We start from the raw sequence: 20,336 nt of genomic DNA, 5'->3' as shown, positions 1-20,336 counted from the left end.
GCGCTATCCCTCTGTCAGCGCTCAGACTGTCTGCAATAGGCTGAGAGGGGCTGCACTGAGGGCTTCTAGGCCTGTTGTAAGGCAGGTCCTCACCAGACATCACCGGTCAACAACCTCGCCTATGGGCACAAACCCACCATCGCTGGACCAGACAGGACTGGCAAAAAGTGCTCTTCACTGACGAGTCACGGTTCTGTCACAGGGGTGATGGTCAGATTCGAGAGGGGATGGTCAGATTCTCGTTTATCGTCGAAAGAATAAGCATTACACCGAGGCCTGCACTCTAGAGCGGGAGCGATTTGGAGTTGGAGGGTCCCTCATGGTCTGGGGTGGTGTGTCACAGCATCATCAGACTGAGCATGTTGTCATTGCAGGCAATCTCAACGCTGTGTGTTTCAGGGAAGACATCCTCCTCCCTCATGTGGTACCCTTCCTGCAGGCTCATCCTGACATGACCCTCCAGCATGACAATGCCACCAGCCATACTGCTCGTTCTGTGCGTGATTTCCTGAAAGACAGGAATGTCAGTGCCATGGCCAGCGAAGAGCCCGGATCTCAATCCCATTGAGCACGTCTGCGACCTGTTGGATCGGAGGGTGAGGACTAGGGCCATTCCCCCCCAGAAATGTCCGGGAACTTGCAGGTGCCTTGGTGGAAGAGTGGGTAGCATCTCACAGCAAGAACTGGCAAATCTGCTGCAGTCCATGAGGAGGAGATGCACTGCAGTACTTAATGCAGCTGATGGCCACACCAGATACTGACTGTTACTTTTGATTTCGACACCCCTCCGCCCTCGTTCCGGGTCACATTATTCAATTTCTGTTAGTCACATGTCTGTGGAACTTGTTCAGTTTATGTCTCAGTTGTTGAATCTTGTTGTGTAAATATTTGTATGAACATATGTTAAGTTTGCTGAAAATAAACGCAGTTGACAGTGAGAGGACAGTGAGTTTCTTTTTTTGCTGAGTTTAGTAGTGTTTGACCGTTATTTTTGAAAGAATCCAACAGCATATTAGTTTTGAGAGTTTTCAAAATGAAAACCTTCCCACAGCAGAATTAAAACTTTGTATAGAGTGTTGCATCTGTCCCTTAAGTCTCCCAATATCTCTGTTTGTGGCGAGATAACAGAATCATGTAAAACAGGGACTAACCCTTCTTGTACTCTTTTCCAAATATTAGCCACTATGTGATAACACCAGAAAATATGTAACAAATCCTCCACTTCTCTGTAAATTCAAATATTTCAATTATATAATGGGGAGATGTCCTCTGTGATTAAGATGTAGATACTTGATTGATTGATTGATGATTCAACGATTGAGTTGTCTTAGTCTTGAAGTTGATTTTGGAAGGTAGAATTCATGATTGGGACCTATAATTCAACCAGTTAAATCAACCAACTTCAACAATCACCCTCATGGGTCAGCATTCAATCCATTCACGGGTTGTTGACAATCTGTTGGCAATAAAGGCAACTTCCGATTGAGCCGACATACGCAGAGTTTACCAGATGTGATCTTTGAGAACATTGCTTTTAAAAGCTGCAGGCAACACATTATTTGGATAGTCCCAAGCATATGGGACAACATTTAAACTAACTAACCACTAATCCCAACCCTAGCCCTAACTCTAACCTTAACCCTTATCCAAACCCTAACCCCAACCCTTATTCTAAACCTAACCTTAACAGTAACCTTAGCAAGCAGTTGCTTATCAACATATAGTTTGTTGATAGTATGACCATCTGTAGATCATGTGTGGGACTATCCAAATAAAGTGTGACCAAGCCCTGATGTCAATACTCCACTGTTTGTAAACAATATATTTGTCAACAAACAATGCTCAGTTTCAAAATAAGTTGAATACTATAATTGCGATCTTATGAACTGTCAGTCAATCTATGAATTTGAGAGTGGTTACATTTCTCCAGGCCATCCCTCAGCTTTAGCAAACCGAGTGGCAGGGCTACTATTAGGCAGAAAAAATGTTTTAAGGCTGGGATTCAATCAGATGGCTCTATTCGACAATGTGGCTTTTAAAGGCAATGTTACCGCGTTCATGGAGTTCGCATTCAAGGTAAAAACTACAGACGTGGAGTAGTCCATTGGGAAGGACCTTTAAATGTCAAGCGCACTATAGCGAGGTTACATATTGAATCCCAGCCTTAGTATTGTGCCCTGTCATTTCAATGTGCCCTAATTCAGTCTGTATGACTGACAGGGGAGATGATCAATGCCGGATCGTTATTATCATAAAACCCACAGTCAAAGAATGGATAGAGTTTCTCAGTGAAGTTGCAGCCAGTGAAAGAGAAGATATGAGCTTTGGTCTCCACATTGTAGAATGACACCTGACCCTCCTCATAATCCACAAACACCCCCACCTTCTGGGGCGTCTCCAAGGTGAGGGTTACAGAAGGAGAGGTGTTGGCCTCATAGGTACTCCCATACATTTTATATTTCTGTCCCACTGTCCAGAATCCACCCTCAGGGGTCAGTGGAAGCCCTGAATCTAACAAAACCCCCAAGCGTGTCCTCTCAATGGACCTATCAATGGACTCTCTGGCCACTCCTAACTCCCAGCAATTCCTCCCCTTCACCTGCACCTCATAGTAGAATCTCCCCGAGGAGAAGCCCTCCTTTCCCAGGATACATCGACTAACAAACCTCTTTGGGTTTTCAGGGCGAAAGTTCCATGTCTGTCCAATACTCACTTGTTTCCCATCCGCAGACAGGCCGAGAAAGGGATTTGCTGTATCAGGGTCCAGAGTCACATCCACGGCATATTGCTGCACACTCTTCAGATTGTCAGGAATCTTCAGCTTGTCAGGAATCTTCAGCTTGTCAGGAAACTTCTCCATTGCTTTATTGCATTTTTCCATAAGCTCAGAAAATGCTTTCCTCGTCTTCTCCTCCAGCTCCGACACAGAGCTCCTCAAAACTCTCATCACATTCATCAGCTCAGTGTGAATACTGATCTCAGACCAGTTCTTGGCATTTGGAGGGGTACATAGGGATAGGGAGCTTTGGAGGAGTTGAAGGTGATCCTCAGTGTGTGAGAGATGCTTCAGCTCAGTGCTTCTCCTCAGTAGCTCATTAATTTCCTGCTCCAGCTCTTTAATGAACCCTTCAGCCCGCTTCTCTGCTGCTTCCTGCTTCTCCTCAACCACCTCAATGAGCTCAGCCTGGCTTCTCTCAATGGAGCGCACCAGATCAGTGAAGACCTGCATGCTGTCTGTTATCTCTCTCTCTGCGTCTCTCTTGCTGAGCTCTACTGAATGTTTGATCTCCCAACCCTTTTGCATTCGCTCCTGGATCATCTGCTGTACTTGTGCATCCATCTTCCCAAGCTGAGCCTTCCTCTCTCCACACTCTTCCTCTAGATGGACGATGTGGTGAGTCTTGTGGTCTGTCTCAGTACAGAACTGACAAACACACATCTGGTCAGTCCTACAGAACAGCTCAAGGAGTGTGTTGTGTTTCTTACACATGATTCTGTCCTCCAGGTTCTCCATGTAGAAGTCACAGACTCTCTTCCTCTTAAAATGATCTGCAACATCTCTGAGTGTCGTGTTGGTCTTTAGCTCTGGTCTTATGTAGAAATGATGCTTACACATTGGACACTGGCTCCGGCTAGTGGTATCCCAGTATCCACTAATACAGGCCTTGCAGAAGTTGTGTCCACATGGAGTGGAGACTGGCTCAGTGAACACATCCCGACAGATGGAGCACTGGAACTGATCTTCAGACAGGAGACTGCTGGAGGATGCCATTTCTGTAACACAATACAAATTATAAGAATACTTCCTGGAATGAGTCAGCATTATACAGTAATTCATTATCTGAATACTATGTATTGATTTTTGTAGTGATAACAATCTTGATTCACAGTTTCAACATTTTCCAATACATTTTTATTTTATCCAGAGGAGGAAGAGTTAAGAAAAGATTGTTCTGTACTTTACCTATCCATCTTTTTAATTTGAAGGTTTGGAGAAGTAGTGACTAAAAAATGAATGCTAAACCATTATGGATAATGTGTTTGTGACGCTGTCCATATGTTAACAGAATTTTAACAGCACAGGTGAAAAAAACAGGAACTACAGAGAATATGGCTTGAATTCCACACAGTTAATACATCTCTCTCTCTCTTTCAATGGAGGCTGCTAAAGGGAGGACGGATCACAATAATGGCTGGAATGGGGTCATTGGAATGGTATCAACCACATGGAAACCGTGTGTTTGATGTGTTTGATACCATTCCATTGACCCCATTCCAGCCATTATTATAAACCATCCTCCCATCAGCAGCCTCCACTGCTCTCTCTCTCTCTCTCTCTCTACTCACCTGAGTGTTTATTCCTTGTTGAGTTGACGAAAAGTAGACTTTGTGTATCTGTGTTGTTATTTTTTTGCAAAGAGTAGAAGAGAGCTTGTTACCATGTGTGATTTCCTTCTCCCAAGATAACTTTCATTTCAGCAAAGTGACAAGCCCTGAACTCCTCCCTGCTTTGCTGCTCTTAAAGAGACACAGCTTCACTTTTACTCGGTTGTCTAAAGTCCAATCATCATCCTCTCCACCCTCATCACCTTCCTCATTCTAATCAAAACCTACAATGTTAATATGAAGTGCTTTGTGACCCCAAAACTGATGGCAACAGAGCTGCCACGAAAGCAAAGGAGACAAAACCTTAACTTTGCTAGAGTATGAAAACACATCATTCTTAGATGCTTTGAAACATGACACGGTGTTGTAAAACCCCTTCATCAAGTGTTGTGCAACACTTTTCCAGGGACTGGGATCAGTACCGGAAAATGTTGAAAACACTATTTTGGTGTTTCAAGTTCTAAGTGCAGAATTGTGCTGAACAAAAATATAAATGCAACATACAACAAATTCAAACCATTTTACTGAGTTACAGTTCATATAAGGAAATCAGTCAATTTAAATAAATTAATTGAAATTCCTGCAAGTCAGCATGCCAATTGCACGCTCCCTCAACTTGAGACATCTGTGGCATTGTGTGACACAACTGCACATTTTAAAGTGGCCTTTCATTGTTCCCAGCACAAGGTAAACCTGTGTAAGGATCACGCTGTTTAATCAACTTCTTGAAATGCAACACGTCAGGTGGATGGATTATCTTGGCAAAGGAGAAATGCTTACTAACAGGGATTTAAGCAAATTTGTGCACAAAATATAAGAGAAATAAGCTTGTAAGAAATTTCTTGGATCTTTTATTCCATCTCATGAAACATGGGACCAACACTTTAAATGCTGCGTTCAAATTTTTGTTCAGTGTAGAAACCTTCTCTTCTGGTGTCGTTTCCTCTCTCTGTAGCTTCTCAACACTATTATGGTGTTTCACATCCCTGTCTAGTGCAGAATTAAATACCTTCTACTGGAGTATTTTCACTGATTTATGTAATTTATCATTTACCAGCTTTAAATCCACTTTCATTGCTTTATTTAGACAGATTACAAACAGGAGGATTCAGAGAAGTAGTAAAAGTGGGACAGGCTGAAGCAGGAATTGGACGCCCAACTTCTGGGGCAGTAAGATGATGCATTTCATGGGAATTTTACATATTCAACCACACAACCACAGTGTAAAAAAAAAATTCTGGTGTGAATTGAAATTTGACCAAAAAAACAACCAACATGTACTTAGTAAAAATGTAAGAAAAAAATCCAACTTAATATGTTTTTCAAAATGTAAGTCAATTTTATATGAGGATAACCAAAGATAGAGAAAATGTGTGATTATACTAATTAGAAGTCTGGTTTTAATCTCCTTGCACTTCCTATCTTGCCACATGTCTCTGTTTTTAGGGGATTGTGGGTAATTCTTTAAAAAAAAACTATTTTACACAACGTTGTATGCATGTTTGAAGAAAGTAGACTTCTATATTAGTATTAACCAGTGTGTTGTGCCATGAGGCGTAATGGATCATGATGAACGGATATCAAAACCGTCACGGAAAATTACATTAAATGATCAGACAACCCATTCCTGAAAAATTATACTATTAATGGTAGAGGCAATTACAGTATCCTGTAATACTTGCTGTAAAACCACCAGTTACTATTACTGTATTGGATACTGTGATTAACTATGCCTGCTGAAGTGGTTAAACAAGTAACTATTCTCCATAGGTCTATATTGTGAATCAATATTTAGGCTATAAACCATTTTAATTTCTTAACCATTTGATTGTATGAGGGACTACCTTTTACATGCACCTTTTACATGCACCGAAACCCCCCAAAAGTGTTTTCAAACACCAATATTCAGATTGAAGAACCACTTTAGGTGTTTCAGTGGACTTATTTTCTGTTTTCAAACACTGTGTATCATAACACTTACACTGGGTTTACATTCAAACACCCTCCAAACACCAGATATCAGGTTAGATGCACTACTTGTAAAGATTGCATTACACAATCATGATGTTTTGAGTCTTTCTATTTTTACAGTACAGTGCATCGATCCCCTTTCTACTATCCCTCAATAGGTGTGTGTTTCAGCTATAGCTGGCTACTGAGCCTGTCTCTCTTTCAGAGCTCTGAGTGTTTAGCCTCTCTCTCTTGCTTTCTCTCTTGCTTTCTCTCTCTCTCAGAGCTCTATGTTTAGCCTCTCTCTCTCTCTCTCTCAGAGCTTTGTGTTCAGCCCCTCTCTCTCTCTCTCTCTCTTGCTTTCTCTCTCTCTCAGAGCTCTGTGTTTAGCCCCCTCTCTCTCTCTCTCTCTTTCTCTCTCTCTCTCTCTTGCTTTCTCTCACTCTCAGAGCTCTGTGTTTAGTCTCTCTCCTCTCTCTCTCTCTCTCTCTTGCTTTCTCTCTCTCTGAGCTCTGTGTTTAGCCTCTCTCTTGCTTTCTCTCTTGCTTTCTCTCTCTCTCAGAGCTCTGTGTTTAGCCCCCCCCTCTCTCTCTCTCTCTCTTTCTCTCTCTCTCTCTTGCTTTCTCTCACTCTCAGAGCTCTGTGTTTAGTCTCTCTTCTCTCTCTCTCTCTCTCTCTCTCTCTCTCTCTCTCTCTCTCTTGCTTTCTCTCTCTCTCTGAGCTCTGTGTTTAGCCTCTCTCTCTCTCTTGCTTTCTCTCTCTCTGAGCTCTGTGTTTAGTCTCTCTCTCTTGCTTTCTCTCTCTCTCATAGCTCTGTGTTAAGCCCCTCTCTCTCTCTCTTGCTTTCTCTCTCTCTCTGAGCTCTGTGTTTAGCCTCTCTCTCTCTCTTGCTTTCTCTCTCTCTGAGCTCTGTGTTTAGCTCTCTCTCTCTCTCTCTCTCTCTTGCTTTCTCTCTCTCTCAGAGCTCTGTGTTTAGCCCCCTCTCTCTCTCTTGCTTTCTCTCTCTCAGAGCTCTGTGTTTAGCCTCTCTCTCTCTCTTGCTTTCTCTCAGAGCTCTGTGTTTAGCCTCTCTCTCTCTCTCTTGCTTTCTCTCTCTCTCAGAGCTCTGTGTTTAGCCTCTCTCTCCCTCTCTCTCTCTCTCTCTCTCTCAGAGCTCTGTGTTTAGCCTCTCTCTCTCTCTCTCTCTTGCTTTCTCTCTCTCTCTGAGCTCTGTGTTTAGCCCCCTCTCTCTCTCTCTCTCTCTCTTGATTTCTCTCTCAGAGTTCTGTGTTTAGCCTCTCTGTCTCTCTCTCTCTCTCTCTTGCTTTCTCTCTCTCTCTGAGCTCTGTGTTTAGCCCCCCCTCTCTCTCCCTCTCTCTCTCTCGATTTCTCTCTCTCAGAGTTCTGTGTTTAGCCCCCCTCTCTCTCTCTCTCTCTCTCTTGATTTCTCTCTCTCTCAGAGTTCTGTGTTTAGCCTCTCTGTCTCTCGCTCTCTCTCTTGCTTTCTCTCTCTCTCTCTCTCTCAGACCTCTGTGTTTAGCCCCTCTCTCTTGCTTTCTCTCTCTCTGACCTCTGTGTTTAGCCCCTCTCTCTCTCTTGCTTTCTCTCTCTCTCAGAGCTCTGTGTTTAGTCTCTCTCTCTCTCTCTCTCTCTCTCTCACACTCTTGCTTTCTCTCTCTCTCTCTCTCTCTCTTGCTTTCTTTTCTCTCTCTCTCTGAGCGCTGTGTTTAGCCTCTCTCTCTCTTGCTTTCTCTCTCTCTCTGAGCTCTGTGTTTAGTCTCTCTCTCTCTTGCTTTCTCTCTCTCTCTGAGCTCTGTGTTTAGCCTCTCTCTCTCTCTTGCTTTCTCTCTCTCTCAGAGCTCTGTGTTTAGCCTCTCTCTCTCTCTTGCTTTCTCTCTCTCTCAGAGCTCTGTGTTTAGCCTCTCTCTCTCTCTCTCTCTCTCTCTCAGAGCTCTGTGTTTAGCCTCTTTCTCTCTTGCTTTCTCTCTCTCTCTCAGAGCTCTGTGTTTAGCCTCTCTCTCTCTCTCTCTCTCGCTTTCTCTCTCTCTGTCTCCCAGAGCTCTGTGTTTAGCCCCCTCTCTCTCTCTCTCTTGCTTTCTCTCGCTCTCAGAGCTCGGTGTTTATCCCCTCTCTCTCTCTCTCTCTCTCTCTCTCTTGCTTTCTTTCTCTCTCAGAGCTCTGTGTTTAGCCCCTCTCTCTCTCTCTCTCTCTCTCTCTTGCTTTCTCTCGCTCTCAGAGTTCGGTGTTTAGCCCCTCTCTCTCTCGCTCTTGCTTTCTCTCTCTGAGTGTTTAGAGCCTTTCACAAATGAATGACGACATGCTAATACACAACAGCTCAGCGCAGGAGAGAGTGAGAAGGAGAGTGAGAAGGAGAGTGAGAAGGAGAGTGAGAAGGAGAGTGAGAAGGAGAGTGAGAAGGAGAGGGAAAGAGAAGGAGGGGGACGGGAACGGGGATGTGAGGGTATTAAAATGCAATAAAAGTAAATCCGGTCGAGCCCCTACGTTACTTTAAAGAGAGCGAGTGTGAGGACAGGAAGGGACAGGGGTAGGGACAAGCATAGAGTAGGAGAGAGAGGTGGGGTGTGTGGGGAGAGGGACCAGGAGAGAATGTATGGAAATAGATGACAGGAAAAGAGTGAAGGAGACAGGGGAGAAAGGGAAAGAAGGAAAGGGAGACAGGGAGGGAGAGTCTGGAATAAAGGAGATTACACTGTGTTTGCTGCAGTGTTATTATGGAGGTGGGGAGGCAGCTCCCAAAATTGTGCCCTGAGTGACTGAAGCATTTCGCTACACGTCTGCTAAATATGTGAATGTGACCAATAACATTGGATTTAATTTGAAGAATTCTAGGGAGGTGGAAATGAGAGAGAGGGAGGAGAGAGGAGGGTGTGGAGGGAGAAAAGGCGATATAGACGTCGAGAGAGAGGGGAGGTATGGCACGCTGACTGAGAATATAGACGCTAGAGAGAGGGGAGGAATGGCACGCTGATTGAGAATATAGACGTTGAGAGAGGGGAGGAATGGCACGCTGATTGAGAATATAGACGCTAGAGAGAGGGGAGGTATGGCACGCTGACTGAGAATATAGACGCTAGAGAGAGGGGAGGAATGGCACGCTGATTGAGAATATAGACGTTGAGAGAGGAGAGGAATGGGACGCTGATTGAGAATATAGACGTTGAGAGAGGGGAGGAATGGCACGCTGACTGAGAATATAGATGGCGAGAGAGAGGGGAGGAATGGGACGCTGACTGAGAATATAGATGGCGTTGAGAGGGGAGGAATGGGACGCTGACTGAGAATATAGACGTTGAGAGAGGGGAGGAATGGCACGCTGACTGAGAATATAGAGGCGTTGAGAGAGGGGAGGAATGGGACGCTGATTGAGAATATAGACGTTGAGAGAGAGGGGAGGAATGGGACGCTGACTGAGAATATAGATGGCGAGAGAGAGGGGAGGAATGGCACGCTGACTGAGAATATAGATGTTGAGAGAAAGGGGAGGAATGGCACGCTGACTGAGAATATAGATGTTGAGAGAGAGGGGAGGAATGGCACGCTGATTGAGAATATAGACGTTGAGAGAGAGGGGAGGAATGGCACGCTGACTGAGAATATAGATGGCGAGAGAGAGGGGAGGAATGGCACGCTGATTGAGAATATAGATGGCGAGAGAGAGGGGAGGAATGGCACGCTGACTGAGAATATAGACGTCGAGAGAGAGGGGAGGAATGGCACGCTGACTGAGAATATAGACGTTGAGAGAGAGGGGAGGAATGGGACGCTGACTGAGAATATAGATGGCGAGAGAGAGGGGAGGAATGGGCACGCTGACTGAGAATATAGACGTTGAGAGAGAGGGGAGGAATGGGACGCTGACTGAGAATATAGATGGCGAGAGAGAGGGGAGGAATGGCACGCTGACTGAGAATATAGACGGCGAGAGAGAGGGGAGGAATGGCACGCTGACTGAGAATATAGACGCTAGAGAGAGGGGAGGAATGGCACGCTGACTGAGAATATAGACGCTAGAGAGAGGGGAGGAATGGCACGCTGACTGAGAATATAGACGCTAGAGAGAGGGGGAGGAATGGCACGCTGACTGAGAATATAGACGCTAGAGAGAGGGGAGGAATGGCACGCTGACTGAGAATATAGACGCTAGAGAGAGGGGAGGAATGGCACGCTGACTGAGAATATAGACGCTAGAGAGAGGGGAGGAATGGCACGCTGACTGAGAATATAGACGCTAGAGAGAGGGGAGGAATGGCACGCTGACTGAGAATATAGACGCTAGAGAGAGGGGAGGAATGGCACGCTGACTGAGAATATAGACGTTGAGAGAGAGGGGAGGAATGGCACGCTGACTGAGAATATAGATTGCGAGAGAGAGGGGAGGAATGGCACGCTGACTGAGAATATAGACGCTAGAGAGAGGGGAGGTATGGCACGCTGACTGAGAATATAGACGTTGAGAGAGAGGGGAGGAATGGCACGCTGACTGAGAATATAGATTGCGAGAGAGAGGGGAGGAATGGCACGCTGACTGAGAATATAGATGGGGAGGAATGGGACGCTGGCTGAGAATATAGAGGGCGAAAGAGAGGGGAGGAATGGCACGCTGACTGAGAATATAGAGGGCGAGAGAGAAGGCAGAGAGAGAGAGAGAGAAAAGGCAGAGAGAGAGAAAAGGCAGAGAGAGAGAGAAAAGGCAGAGAGAGAGAGAAAAGGCAGAGAGAGAGAGAAAAAGAGAGAGAGAGAGAGAGAAGGCGGAGGAGAGAGAGAGAAGGCGGAGCGGAGAGAGAGAGAAAAGGCGGAGAGAGAAAGAGAAGGCAGAGAGAGAGAGAGAGAAAAGGCAGAGAGAGAGAGAGAAAAAGGCAGAGAGAGAGAGAGAAAAGGCAGAGAGAGAGAGAGAAAAGGCAGAGAGAGAGAGAGAAAAGGCAGAGAGAGAGAGAGAAAAGGCAGAGAGAGAGAGAGAAAAGGCAGAGAGAGAGAGAAAAGGCAGAGCGAGAGAGAGAGAGAGAAAAGGCGGAGAGAGAGAGAGAGAAAAGGCGGAGAGAGAGAAAGGGCGGAGAGAGAGAGAGAGAAAGGGCGGAGAGAGAAAAGGCAGTTGGAGAGAGAGAGAAAAGGCGGAGAGAGAGAGAAAAGGTGGAGAGAGAGAAAAGGGAGAGAGAAAAGGTAGAGAGAGAGAGAGAGAGAGAGAAAAGGTAGAGAGAGAGAAGGCAGAGAGAGAGAAGGCAGAGAGAGAGAAAAGGTAGAGAGAGAAAAGGCAGAGAGAGAAAAAGAGCAGAGTCACTCAGGGCACAGTAACCTAACACAAACCTGATATCTTTGATACCTCCTCCTCCCCTCCCTAAAAAATCAGCTCGGCAGTGAAAATGTCATGCGTCGGGAAGCCATGTTTGAGCAAGACCCCTTGCTGTGCCTGAAGAGCCCACGGTTACGTCTGAGCTTATAATTAACAATACCTCAGAGAGGGTGAGACCTGCGAGGAGGGCTGGAATCAAACCCTACGCCGGCACCTCCGCCTCACTTCTAACTGCATCAAATGAGCCTGTCTCTGGCTTCCAGCTAACTGCAGGAGCATCAGATATATATATATATATATATATATACACAAATATATTTGGATGTGTGTGTGTAATTGAGATGAGAGGGTTGTAATTACTTTTCAATTAGTCGTCCAACACGGCTTCACAGTGTGAGTCTGCATTCAGAGCGTCTATTAGGAACCTGTCTAGCAGAGAGAGATACCCCAGCCTCTGTTGTTCCCTGGTCTAATCCTGCTACATACGAGATGGGACCATTGCACTTCCATGCCTCCCTCTCTTTCTTTCTTCCTCCTTTCATCCCTCCATCCCTTCTTTTCTCTGTATCCTCACTCAGACAGTCTATTTAATGGCATAACTGCACAACAGGCAATAAGGCCTCCTTTCACCGATGAAGGCCAGATTAGCAGGGTTAACTCCCTCTGTGTTTACTAAGCTGTGTCACTGTCACCTTAATGTAAATGCAAAGATCACATTTAACTTGTGTCACCTTGGGCTGGGAAATGAGAGGTTTAGTGGATGCAACTGAGGTGGGAGAGATATATCTGGGTTCTATCTATTTGGGTGAATCTGTTCTTCCCTGTATGTGTGTCACATGATGTTTGTAGTGGTTGTATATCCAGGGTGATACCTAGAGATTTCCTCCTCCCAAGGAAGGACATCAGTCCATCAGCATTGTAGGGTCAGTTAGTCAGGAGGCTGCTGAGGGGAGGACAGCTCATAATAATGGCCAGAACAGAGCTAATGGAATGGCATCTAAACACATGGAAACCATGGAAACCATGTGTTTGATGTGTTTGATACCATTCCACTGATTCCTCTCCAGCCATTACCACGAGCCTGTCTTCCCCAATGGAGGTGCCACCAACCAATAGACTGTGCCACTCTTTCCCTCCCGAAGGTGTTATCAGCATATATAGGACCAATCAAAAGTCTGGACACACCTACTTGTTCAAGGGTTTTTCAATTGGCCCAGACGACACTGGGCCAGCAGTGCTCCGCCCAATGGGACTCCCAATCACAGCCAGATGTGACACAGCCTGGATTCAAACCAGGGACTGTAGTTACACCTCTTGCACTGAGATGCAGTGCCTTAGACCACAGCACCACTCGGGAACCTTTTAATTAACAAGGCACACCTGTTAGTTGAAATAAATTCCAGGTGACCACCTCATGAAGTTAATTTAGAGAATGCCAAGAGTGTGCAAAGCTGTCATCAAGGCAAAGAGTGGCTACTTTGAAGAATATCATATCTCAAATATATGTGATTTGTTTAACACTTTTTTGGTTACTAGATGATTCCATATGTATTATTTCATAGTTTTTATGTGGTCACGATTATTCTACAATGTAGAAAATAGTCAAAATAAAAACATTTGACTGGTACTGTATACTCCCCAGTACAGAATTCACCATGAGTTCACAATGAGTCCCACCCACTTTGACAGTATTTTCCTTGCAGAGGTATCAGTTATTAGTGTACTCACTACCCAGTTATCATAAGGTCAGAGTGAGTCTCTCGCTCTCTCGTTTTCCAACCACCCCTCCATCTGAACACTGTCACAGCACTACGTTCTCTCTTTCTAATGGCTAATCTCCTACGACACCGTTTGAACAGCGAGACGGTTACTCCCCCGGAACGCGCAGGCACTGAGTGACAGAGGCATCGCTGAGACTGACAGTGGTATTAGCTGCCTGTGTCCTCCCAGGGGTCTCTACCCATGCTTACATCCCCTCTGTCTGTCAGTGATGTGATAGGATTCCTAGGTAAGGGCAAATGGATAATAACATTGATATGTAACCAAGTGTGTAAACCATTTGTTTTCTGAGTATACCGCTGTCTTCACTCTGTGATGTGATGGGATTCCCATCTCTTCTATACATGCACTGTACGTCTACAGCCGCTAGAGTTCAATCGAGGCTTGACTGAATGACAACAGAGGCCGAATACATTATGGAATCGTATTGAATAGTTTGGGGTATGGCCTTGTCCCCGAGGAATGCTCCTCAGAGCCAGATGCTGATGACAGGTTGCCCTATGCTGGGGCAGCTGGCATCGAAACCCTCTGGGAGAACGGGGATCCGATGACGGGCCTTCAGTCGTTGGTGGTTTCGAGGTGGAAAGTCGTTGGAAGACTGTTGCTGCGAAGCAGCAAGTGGAAGACACGAGGTTTTGAGGTGACATATAAGTACTCCCCTAGATTCATTCCAATTGGTTGAAAGAAAGGAGAGTGATCATTGCACAAGTGAGCCGATAGGTAAATCGGCAACTGTCGTCAAATTGCCTTCGTGTGCCATGCTCATAGGCTGAAGCTAATAGGTGAATGACATTCCACACGCTTGCTAGTGTTCCAGGAGGAGGAATGACGTGATGCTATGCTGACGAGGTAAAGTTATAACAATTACCATAGACACCTGCTTATGGTTATGAGGTCGTGTTATAATCGTTACCATATAAATACTTGCTATGCTGATGAGGTGTCATTATGGCCCCTACCACATAAATACATACCTGCTATGCTGATGAGTAAGATGGGAAACAATGTGTCACGCCCTGACCATAGAGAGCCCTTGTTTCTCTATGGTGTAGTAGGTCAGGGCGTGACTAGGGGTTATTCTAGTTTATAATTTCTATGTTGTTTTCTAGTCTATATTTTCTATGTTGGTCTTTTGTATGATTCCCAATTAGAGGCAGCTGGTATCGTTGTCTCTAATTGGGGATCATATTTAAGTAGCTATTTTTCCCACCTGTGTTTGTGGGATATTGTTTTGTGTTTGTGCATGTTTAGTTTGTTTATTGATATATTTTGTTTTGTTTAAGTTTCTCTTTTAATTAAATATGTGGAACTCAACATCCGCTGCGCCTTGGTCCCGTTCTTACGACAGCCGTGACAAAATGTGAATTACACGAGTTTACTAGATTAATAAAAGTGACGAGCCGTCCCGACCAGCCTGGAATGAACTTTCATAAACTACATTACTCAACTGTAACTAGCAGTATGTCAGCGTGATGGCGATGGTAGAGTAGGAGTGATGTATTATGAAGAATGCAGAGATTCTTCCCCATGGCTGATTCCATGTAGTTATGCCTCCACAGTATGCACATGTAAAGTGGAGTGTGCCCAACATTCACTCAGTATGAATGTGTTACTAGAATACTATTGTATGTTGTGGGCTAATGTGTGCCACTGGTGCTGTGTAAACTGATCATATATATTTTCAAGTTACGTATACTAGGCGCAGGGCCGGACGACCGGACTACACACTCTAATTTCAAGTTCATCAAACTCTACCTGTGGGAAACGGAAGCTTCTGGCGGTTTCTGAATCCAATGTGGCATGTTGGATTTATTTACTTCTTCCTATGAATTTTGTCTCTAGCGTTTGAACCATTTTGGCTATAAGCTGTTCCGGGAAGCTAAGACTCTCTGGAACATAGAGATGCCTTTCTGTTCCCCTCATGCCTTTTGTTCCCCTCTATGACAATCACAGGCCTTGCTGGACACACCTGTCACACACTTAACTGTCATCTCTCTCTCCTCTCTTTCAAACCACTTGTTCTCCTATAATGTTCTGACTGGTAGAAGAGGCGGCATGAAGCTAATTGAGCACCTTTATAAACATCACCATCACCTGATGGTGAACACATAACAACTTTGTGGGAAGAATCAACATTTTCCCCCTGCGTTATTGAAAGGTTAAAACGCTCTTAGTTGGCTTGCTAATATTTTCAGGTTCATGAGCAAATTTGTGAGGTAGCGATCACACTGGGAGCCGCTTTCTAATGGAACATTTTAATGAGACATAGGCATTTAGAATACATTGTTCAGCCCTGAAAGCTTTGCAATCAGTCCGTTAGACTGAAGTCAATAGCAAAATGAAAAAAATGTATTTGCATGACTTCATTGGAATCAGCCCCAAAACAACTTTTTAATAACATGTTTTTTTCCCCAATGAATATTAAGAGTTTGTAGCTATCGCACATAGTTGAATATTAAAAATACAATACTGCTTGTCCTTTTTGCATACAGATTACATTAACAATGCATATTCAGCCAGTTCACCCATGAGGGTATTGGACCCCTTGGACTCCAAGAGGGACACAGATACTGTAAAAATGTATTATATTTATGTACACTGCTCCAAAAAAAATAAAGGGAACACTAAAATAACACATCCTAGATCTGAACGAATGAAATATTCTTATTAAATACTTTTTTCTTGGTCTGGATTTGGAGTCACACTCAAAATTAAAGTGGAAACCCACACTACAGGCTGATCCAACTTTGATGTAATGTCCTTAAAACAAGTCAAAATGAGGCTCAGTAGTGTGTGTGGCCTTCACGTGCCTGTATGACCTCCCTACAATGCCTGGGCATGCTCTTGATGAGGTGGCGGATGGTCTCCTGAGGGATCTCCTCCCAGACCTGGACTAAAGCATCTGCCAACTCCTGGACAGTCTGTGGTGCAACGTGGCGTTGGTGGATGGCGCGAGACATGATGTCCCAGATGTGCTCAATTGGATTCAGGTCTGGGGAAGTACATAGCATCAATGCCTTCCTCTTGCAGGAACTGCTGGCACACACCAGCCACATGAGGTCTAGCATTGTCTTGCATTAGGAGGAACCCAGGGCCAACTGCACCAGCATCTGGTCTCACAAGGGGTCTGAGGATCTCATCTCGGTACCTAATGGCAGTCAGGCTACCTGGAGGGCTGTGCGGCCCCCCAAAGAAATGCCACCCCACACCATGACTGACCCACCGCCAAACCGGTCATGCTGGAGGATGTTGCAGGCAGCAGAACGTTCTCCACAGTGTCTCCAGACTCTGTCACGTCTGTCACATGTTGTGCTCAGTGTGAACCTGCTTTCATCTGTGAAGAGCACAGGGCGCCAGTGGCGAATTTGCCAATTTTGGTGTTCTCTGGCAAATGCCTAATGTCCTGCACGGTGTTGGCCGGGAAGCACAACCCCCACCTGTGGACGTCGGGCCCTCATACCACCCTCATGGAGTCTGTTTTTGACCGTTTGAGCAGACACATGCACATTTGTGGCCTGCTGGAGGTCATTTTGCAGGGCTCTGGCAGTGCTCCTCCTGCTCCTCCTTGCACAAAGGCGGAGGTAGCGGTCCTGCTGCTGGGTTATTGCCCTCCTATGGCCTCCTCCACGTCTCCTGATGTACTGGCCTGTCTCCTGGTAGCGCCTCCATGCTCTGGACACTACGCTGACAGACACAGCAAACCTTCTTGCCACAGCTCGCATTGATGTGCCATCCTGGATGAGCTGCACTACCTGAGCCACTTGTTTGGGTTGTAGACTCCGTCTCATGCTACCACTAGAGTGAAAGCACCGCCAGCATTCAAAAGTGACCAAAACATCAGCCAGGAAGCATAGGAACTGAGAAGTGGTCTGTGGTCACCACCTGCAGAACCACTCCTTTATTGGGGGCGTCTTGCTAATTGCCTATAATTTCCATCTGTTGTCTATTCCATTTGCATAACAGCATGTGAAATTTATTGTCAATCAGTGTTGCTTCATAAGTGGACAGTTTGATTTCACAGAAGTGTGATTGACTTAGTTACATTGTGTTGTTTAAGTGTTCCCTTTATTTTTTTGAGCAGTGTATGTATAATTGTATTGAGTGGATGTATTAGGGGAATGTTATGTCTGTATATTTGGTTACGTCATTATGTTTGATTTCCCGGAGCTCCGAGGCATGCGTCGAAATAGCTAAGCAGCTAACTTCGAAGCAGTGTGCCGATGCGTGTACCACTTGAAAGTAAGTTGAAAATGAGGTCTGAAGCTTCATTTGATCTCATGCTTTTTCAAACATGTGTTCCAAAATGTGAGATTCCGCTGATTTCACTGTGGTTCCGGTACTTTCTTAGATTCCAAGCTGCTTTCAAACACTGACCTCTACTGGACACCGCATTTACAATTATAGTTAGGATTTTGTACAAACAGTTTCACCTGACTGGTAGCTTAGCAGGTGGAGTAGGGAGCTATAGAACATTCAGTGACGTGAGGGCAATGAGCTCGAATTCTGTTCAAGGCATACTATTTTGAAATTTGTTTTATGTGAAACCACACTTTCTGCACTGTTGTTCAAATCATTAGTTTTATTTATACTGAACAAAAATATAAACATAATGTGTAAAGTGTTGATCCGAGATTTAATGGGCTGAAATAAAATAAATGTTTTGTACGCACAAAAAGCTTATTTATCTCAAATTTGTTTACATCCCTGTTAGTGAGCATTTCCCCACCTGACAAGTGTGGCATATCAAGGAGCTGATTAAACAGCATGATCATTATACAGGTGCACCTTGTGCTGGGGACAATAAAAGGCCACTCTAAAATGTGCAGTTTTGTCAAACAACACAACGCCACAGATGGCTCAATTTTGAGGGAGTGTGCAATTGGCATGCTGACTGCAGGAATGTCCAGCAGAACTGTTGCCAAATAATTAAATGTTCATTTCTCTACCATAAGCAACCTCCAATGACATTTTAGAAAATTTAGCAGTACGTCCAACCGGCCTCACAACCGCAGACCAGGTGTAACCACGCCAGCCCAGGACCTCCACAATTGGCTACTTCACCTGTGGGATCATCTGAGACCAGTCATCCGGACAGCTGATGAAACTGATGAGTATTTATGTCTGTAAAAAAGCCTTTTGTGTGGAAAAACTCATTTTGATTGGCTTGGTCCTGTCTTCCCAGTGTGTGGGCCTTGCTCTCAAGTGGGGCCTATGCCCTCCCAGGCCCACCGATGGCTGCACCCCGGCCCAGTCATGTGAAATCCATAGATTAGGGCCTAATGAATGAATTCACTGATGTCCTTATATTAACTGTAACTCAGTAACATTGTTGAAATTGTTGCATGTTGCAGTTATATTTTTGTTCAGTATAGTATAAGCTTCTGCATGAAGCATCCTAGAAAACTTGAATGCAAAAAACAGAAGCATGACGTAAACCATGTATTCCAACTAATTATAGGCTACCAAAGACAACAATTTAACGCTGCGCCACAGATTTTTGATGAAAACAGTGGGGGGAAAAAATATACGCTGATTCTTATTGCTCACCAGCAAATGCCACTAATGTGCTTCGTGAACCGATAATAAAGCCGTTCTTCATCACAATTTGATGACTGTTCTGAAGACTTCAGAAAGCCTCGGTTTCCAATCACTGCAAACTACTGAAAGAGCTGATTTTCCATAACCTGTAGGTAGGACTGAGGATCTGCTCTTTTTATAACCTGCAGGGAACACAATATATGGTCTATACTGATGTATACGGACTGGTAACTAGCTGTATGTGCTTTTTGTGTCCAAAGGATTCTCACCCAAAGTGTGAGCAGTACTGTTTACCTGTCTGTCCCCTCCGCTCCCCCTCTGGAAAAGGAGGGACAGAACATTCTAATGACTGAACTGCGCCGAAGACGTGGATGTGGATTAAGGCAGCCCGCCGCACCTCTCTGATTCTGAGGGGTTGGGTTAAATGCGGAAGACACATTTCAGTTGAAGGCATTCAGTTGTACAACTGACTAGGTATCTCCCTTTCCTTTTCCCCCAGACAGGGAAGTCTTAAACCCCTGGCACCAACAGAGCTCCAGTACCAGGACTAGTTATGCTGAGATAGCATAAAAGTGGGGATTGCGGAAGAGGGCAATTTCATTTGTTATCTTATATGGCCTGAAGAAGGGACAAGTCATCCTGTTCCTCTTAGTTTTTGTAAGATTGCTCTGTTCCTTCATATGCTCTCAATCGCGTGTCCTTGGTATGATTTATCTGCTTTGTGTGAGAGGCCTCTGGGGCTGCTGTCGAGTGATACGCCGAAGTACCTGACTCATCCGAATGGCATGTGAAACACCCATCCTGGGTCTATATAAAATGTCTGTGAGAACAAAGAGCGAGTTGAATTCGTTTTCTCATGCATGTTCAAATATATTTTTACTGTATTCTTTTTACACACTTGGCATGTAGGTTTCTTACTTATGGGTGGCACAATATATGCAAATGAAATACTGTAGTATATACTATAGTATCACTGTAGTCTTTTTGTGGCCATTACTGTAGTATTTACTGCTGTGCTTTTGCGGACTGGAGTGTTTTTCGAGCATTACTATAGTATTTACTGGAGTGTTTTTGTGGTCTGCAGTATACTGTAGAATCCACAGTATTCTAGAGTTTACTACAGAATTATATAGTACATGCTGCAGTACTCTATAGTGCTGTATAGTATAGTACTCTATGGATAAGGCGGAGTCAGGCACAGGACACAGGTATGAGTAATAATCAGAGAATTTACTCAAACATTAAGCAATGTTCCAACAAGGAAAAACACAAATATCCAGAGCACAAAATAACAAAACTACACGACAACGACAATCACGCACAAAACAGCAAGGGAAGCCAGAGTGTTAAATAAGGAACATTGATTATGGAATTTGAAACCAGGTTTGTATAATGA

General features: G+C 44.6%; 1 protein-coding gene across 1 annotated transcript; it reads right to left on the bottom strand.

Annotated features, from left to right (window-relative positions):
• Positions 1-656: 656 nt before the first annotated feature.
• LOC112224325 (E3 ubiquitin-protein ligase TRIM39) lies at positions 657-4,484 on the bottom strand. Its single transcript, XM_024387818.2, has 2 exons — positions 4,348-4,484; positions 657-3,774 (listed from the first exon to the last, which is right to left on the bottom strand). The coding sequence occupies exon 2, from the start codon at positions 3,770-3,772 to the stop codon at positions 2,201-2,203; it is 1,572 nt and encodes a 523-aa protein (XP_024243586.1). The 5' UTR covers positions 3,773-3,774; positions 4,348-4,484; the 3' UTR covers positions 657-2,200.
• Between the last annotated feature and the right edge of the window lie 15,852 nt (positions 4,485-20,336).

This window comes from Oncorhynchus tshawytscha, linkage group LG25 (assembly GCF_018296145.1).
Source record: "Oncorhynchus tshawytscha isolate Ot180627B linkage group LG25, Otsh_v2.0, whole genome shotgun sequence".
In the NCBI taxonomy this organism is placed as follows: Eukaryota; Metazoa; Chordata; class Actinopteri; order Salmoniformes; family Salmonidae; genus Oncorhynchus; species Oncorhynchus tshawytscha.
The sequence above is the reverse complement of the archived record's forward strand: the minus strand, read 5'-3'. Positions and strand labels throughout refer to the sequence as shown.